At 50.1% G+C, this 5,722-nt stretch overlaps 1 protein-coding gene across 7 annotated transcripts in view; it reads right to left on the bottom strand.

The window, feature by feature from the left end:
• Positions 1-5,722, bottom strand: part of CACNG6 (calcium voltage-gated channel auxiliary subunit gamma 6) — a 50,344-nt gene that overhangs the window by 42,608 nt on the left and 2,014 nt on the right. For all 7 annotated transcript variants that reach the window (XR_004675893.1, XR_004675894.1, XR_004675892.1 and 4 more), the window contains exons 2-3: positions 1,859-1,933; positions 79-216 (exon numbers count right to left, since the gene is read on the bottom strand). Coding sequence is in view for 3 of the 7 variants with exons in the window: in XM_034986393.1 (XP_034842284.1) it covers positions 79-216; positions 1,859-1,933 (213 nt within the window). In the remaining 4 variants the exon portion in view is untranslated. The remainder of the gene's footprint in view (positions 1-78; positions 217-1,858; positions 1,934-5,722) is intronic.

Below are 5,722 nucleotides of genomic sequence, written 5' to 3'. Positions count from 1 at the left end.
CTCCCAGCATGCAACAGCGCCCGGAGATCCAACCTCCCAGCATGCAATTCCCTCAGTCTCCAGGCTCCCAACCCTCACCTGAGAGGCCAAAGCAGACGGCCCCAACTCGGAGTAGGAAGTCTGCACCTTTGCTGAGCACCATGATGATACAGAGGCACCCCAAGGCCATGACTGCCAGGCCTAGCACTGCTATCACTGCAGCTGCCAGATTTACCTCTGCAAGGAGAGGAAAGGGAAGAAGCAGAGGACGTGGGAAGTAGGAAGAACTCCCCTGTAGGGACCCAGAACCAGGAAGATGGAAGATGCAGAACTAGACAAGAATTTTCAGGTAGATCATCCAGTCCAATATTTTGCTTACACTGTTAAAGGAACTAAGACTCACAGAGGGTCAGCGATTTGCCTGAGGCCACAGAGCAAAGAGGAGACACTGCCAGGATTAGAAGGGAATGGGAACTGCCCATCGTTACTTAGGATCCGGTCCCTGTTTGCTTACAGGGGAAGCAGCTGAGGCAGTGGGCGTGTGGGTGACAACAGAGAAGGCGGTATGTTACAGTGGAACGGCCCAAGTCTGAATTCTCCCCAGCCACTTCCCCCCTGGAGGATTTTGGTGAAGTCACCAAACCTCTCTGAGCCTCGGTTTCCTTCTCTAGAAAATCAGGATTGAAATCCCTATTCGACTGGGCTGCAGTGAGGATTAGAAATTGCTTATGTAAAGTGCCCAGTGCAGCGCCTGGGCACACAGCAGGTGTGCCGAACATGCACACTGTGATTATTTACTCTCCTGGACCGGGCTCACTGAGCACAAAGACAAGAGAGAAAGGAGGGAGACCAGTTTACTATGTACCGGGCACCACATTGTCTGTTTTAGCGGCATCGTCTCATTAAATCCTTGCAAAGACCAGATAAGAGTCATGACACGATCACAATCCCTTTACTGGTGGGGAGGGATACTGAGATACAGGGGTGATGGAGAGGCTGTGGTTATAGCAGAAAGGGGAAAGTCCTAAGAGTCCCATTGTTCAGTATGGTTGCCACGAGCTACGGGTGGTCTTTTAATTTTAAATGGATTTAACTTAAAACAAAATTTAGGAGTGCCTGGGTGGCTCAGTCAGTTAAGCATCTGCCTTCTGCTAAGGTCATGATCCCAGGGTCCCGAGATCGAGTTCCGCATCGGGCTCCCTGCTCAGTGGGGAACCTGCTTCTCCCTCTCCCCTTGCTCCTCCCCCTTGCTCATGCTCTCTCTCTGTGTCAAATAAATAAATAAAATCTTAAAAAAAAACCACACAAAACACTAGCCACATTCCAAGTGCTCAGCAGCCACATGGGGCCAGTGGCTACCATATTGGTCAGCAGAGATCGACAGCATTTCCATTTCACAGAAGGTTCTATAGGAGAGCATCGCTTTAGAGTCAGGATTATTTGGGTTTGAACTCTGCCTCTGCCACTTCCCAGGAAAAGTAAATGTAACCATTTCTGGGCTTCCATTTTCTCATCTGGAAGATGAAGATAAAGCCGCTGCTCCACAGGGTCATGCAAGGGACCGAAAGAAATACATCCAAATGAAATACTCGGGGCTGTGCTTAGCACATGGCAGATGCGCATCTTTAAGATGTTAAAGTACTGTTCTCGGAAAGGGGCTGTGACTTGCCCAAAGCCACACAGCACGTGGCAAAGGCAGAGCTGGGGCAGAAGCATCAGGCACGAGGCTTGGGAGAACCGCCTGTCCCCAAAGATGGGACCTCCCCAGGGCAAAGCAGAGAAGAAGACAATGCTATCAAGAACTCCTCTGGCATGGTCAGCATAACCTCCCCCCCACCCCCGCCATCCCCACCACCACACCGCGGGGTACAGTTCTCACCTTTCTTTGTAGTTCTCTGGAAGATGCGCGCATTCTCCCCCGTAGTAAAGAATTTAAAATAGGTACAGTTTGCTTCTGTGGGAGCAGGAGAGAGAAAGAGGTGATGACATGGAAGTTGCCAGGGTAAGCTCAGGACTGGACATTTAACATCGCTCACAGCTGCCTAAAAACAGGACATCCACATCCCTGACATACTCAGGAGACAAATGATGTTCGGAGTAGCAAAAACCACCTGCTGTCACCCAGCTATACAGGAGCTGGAATTCCATTCTGGAGCTCTGAGATCCAAATCTGTGGCCTTGTAAGGGTTATTGACCTCTCTGGGGCCTCTGAATCTTTCTCTATAAAATGAGATAATAGTCTTGTTCCTGGCTCCATCATATGGGTTTGCTGAGGGTCAAGTGGGATTAGAAACAATGATCGCTTTATTCAACCAAGATACAGGGAACAGAAGGCTAACAGACTCGGAAAAGATTCTCATCTCAGAGAGAATTCCTAGCTAGAACACACAAAGAACTCCTGCAGGCCAGCAAGAAACGAGAGGGAAAGCAATTTAAAAATGGGCAAAGGACAGGAATAGTCAATTCACAGAAGAAGTCTGAATGACTCACAAGTATATGAAAAGATGCTCCACCTCACCAGGGATCACAGAAATGCAACTTAAATCAGCAGGGGAACGCCACTTTAGATCAATTAGATTGGCAAATATTAAAAGGATAATATCAAACACTGGAAAGATAAGAGGAAACAGCTGGGAGTATAAACTAGTCTTTTTTGGAAAGCACTCTGACATACTTTATGAAGTGAAGTACGTTTATACCCTATAACCCAACAATTTCATCTCTGGGTATGTATCCAGACAAAAACTACAAGCAGGAACATATATGTGGATGTTCTCTGCAACAATGTTTGTAATAACAGGGAGTCAGAATCAACCCAAGTATCCATCTCTAGGGGATCAAGTAAATGTGAGGGATGCCCTCTTGTGCAAATCTCCACAGCACATAGTAGCCATGAACTAGAATAACAAAGAAATATGGGGAAATCTGAGCAAGTGTTAAGAAAAAAAATCATAAACAGGAAAAAATCCACAGCATGGTATCATTTATGTAAATTAAAACACAGACAGGTGTAAAAGAACGCTACATATTTCCAAGTTAACATATATATTCGTGGATGCATCTCAAACACATTAAAGAGCTGAGTTAGAAAGGAACCGGGAGAATATCATGTAAAATAAAGCACGAGAAGGATCTTGGGAAGGCCGGTGACAATTGTGATATAAGCCAAAGAAGAGTCAGATTCATCCAACTTTGTGTACTTGAGGTCCAAGGAAACCTAAACTTTAAAAAGGCGGGGGGGGGGGGGGGGGCGCTTTCCAAACTGCATTTCAAAGCCAGCACTTCCCACAGAATTCACCTGGCCCCATGATCTCATTCTACAGATGGGGAAACTGAGGCATGGGAAGGGGGAAGAGAGGTAGACAGCAAGAGGGGTACAAGAAGTGGGAGAGGGGCCAGCTGGTATGGAGAAGGAGAAAGGAACTTTCCAAATTGAAGGAGGATGTGCAGAGACAAGAACTAAACTGCTGAGTCAGCTGAGGGTGGGGGAAGGAGAGGGGCAGGAGGGGTCCCATCAGGAGCAGTGGGAGGGGAGTCCTTACCCCACAGCAACAGCAATCCTGCAGCAGCAAGAAGTAAAGGATGCTTCATGCAGCAGAGCAAAGGGTGAGGATGCTATTTGTAGCAGTCAGTGGGGGACACATGGTCTTCATCATGAGGGAAATGTGAAGTCCCATCTAGAGAGTAAGGTGTGGTACATCTTTCTGAGAGAGTGTGGGGTGTCTGGCCTCCTGTTTGGGCTACTAATGATTGAGGACATCTCGTCTCTGACTCCAGATGGCATATCCCATTTGGAAAAGAGTAGGATGGGTCACACACACCCTCTCCCTGTGCAGCCCAGGGAAATATGGGATATCCTTTGATGGGTAGGGCAATGTGTGGGATGTTTCGGAGATAATGGAAGTTGTGAGCTTCTGGAGGGTCAGGACTGGGGGATGATGGAGATGGTCCTGTGAGGAGGTTGAAGTCCTTTCTGACCAATAGTGGGACATCAAGGGATGTGAGGAATCCTGCCTTATGCAGTGAGGTTGGGGCAGGGGACATTCCCTCCAGGACAACGAGGACCTTTGGGACATCTTTGTGGGCTAGTGAGATGCCATATAGTGTAGTTGTTAAGAACAGAGACAACCAGCGTTCAAATCCCATATGGCTAGCCTGGGTGCATAGATTAAGCCACTTAACCTTCCTCACTCCTCATTTCTAACTTCTGTAAAATGGGGATGATAATAACTATTTGGAAGGTTGCTATGAGGATACAAGGATTAATGAGTTCATGCATGTGAAGTACTTCGAACAGAGCATGGGTACCACAGAAGCATCTAAGCATATTACACAAGCATATGATTACCAGGGCATCCCATTCTGCAGAAGTTTGGGAACTTCCCGCTTGAGACGCTAAGGGGCAAAAAAAACCTAGCCCATCTGCAGAAGTGAAGTGTTTAATCCAGACTCTGAGCGGGTGGGAAACTCACACACCAAGGAGTGCTGGGCATCCCACTTTGCTATCAAGGATTTGGGACATCCTATCTGGGATCCTATGGATGTAAGATACCATATCTAGGTAAGTGAGGAGGGAAATCCCATCTGGAGCCCGGAGGCGTAAATGATCTTCTTTGAGGGGCACTGAGGTTATAGGACATCGGTTACGGGAGAGTAGAGTCTTGCAGATCTCATGTGGATGATCAAGCCTGTGTCATCCCAGATGGACTGTGAGGGTTGTCAGATATGGAGCCAGAGCCCGTTCCTGCTCCCAAGGGGTATAGGATGTCCCACTGCTATACGTGAAGGGCATGGCATGTCCTGTCAGGGCGAGTGCGAGCTATGGGATAGCTCTCTGGCGTCGCCAGGGGTGAAAGGCCGTTCTGTGGAACAGTGAGGGCTGTGGGGCGCAGGAAATGAAGAAGCACGTTTCCCGGAGGCACAAGGTCTCCGCTGGGACGCTGGGGGGGGGTTTGGCGAGAGCTCTGCTTGGTGGAATCAGTGGGGAACGGGCACTAATTCCATGTTGGGGCTGGCGTCAAAATGGTCTGTCTCCCAGGGCCTGCAGGATGGGAGCGTGGCCTGTCCCCAGCGTGGGGAACGCAAGCGGACCCCAGGCACTCAGACTCTCTCTCCAGGGGCACAGGTTGTCTCAGTAAGTGCGGGTGCTTCTGGGGAATGCAGGCTCTTTGAGGTTACCAGCTGTGTGTGGAGAACAGGCTCGGTCTCAGGACACAGGTGCAGGCAGAGGTACAAGATCCCTCTAGGGAACACGGGCTCTGTCTGGGGTACAGGCTGCTCTGGAGACACAGAAATGTCTGTGATCACATGCTGCGGTCTGGGGGTCCAGGCTGGTCTGGGGCTACGGCCTGATCTGGGGGCACAGGCTGGTCTGAGACTACAGGCTGGTCTGAGGGTACAGGCTGGTCTGGGGGTACAGGCTGGTCTGGGGTACAGGCTGGTCTGGAGGTACAGCCTGGTCTGGGGCTACAGCCTGGTCTGGGGGTACAGACTGGTCTGGGGGTACAGCCTGGTCTGGGGGCTACAGGCTGGTCTGAGACTACAGGCTGGTCTGAGAGTCCAGCCTGGTCTGGGGCTACAGGCTGGTCTGAGAGTACAGCCTGGTCTGGGGGCTACAGCCTGGTCTGGGGGTACAGGCTGGTTTAGGGGTACAGGCTGGTCTGGGGCTAGAGCCTTGTCTGGGGGTACAGGGTGGTCTGAGAGTCCAGCCTGATCTGAGGGTACAGGCTGGTCTGGGGGTACA

Source organism: Mirounga leonina, unplaced genomic scaffold (genome assembly GCF_011800145.1).
Source record: "Mirounga leonina isolate KUSES-001 unplaced genomic scaffold, KU_Mleo_1.0 Mir_376, whole genome shotgun sequence".
Classification (NCBI taxonomy): Eukaryota; Metazoa; Chordata; class Mammalia; order Carnivora; family Phocidae; genus Mirounga; species Mirounga leonina.
This window is presented reverse-complemented; position numbering and strand designations above follow the sequence as displayed.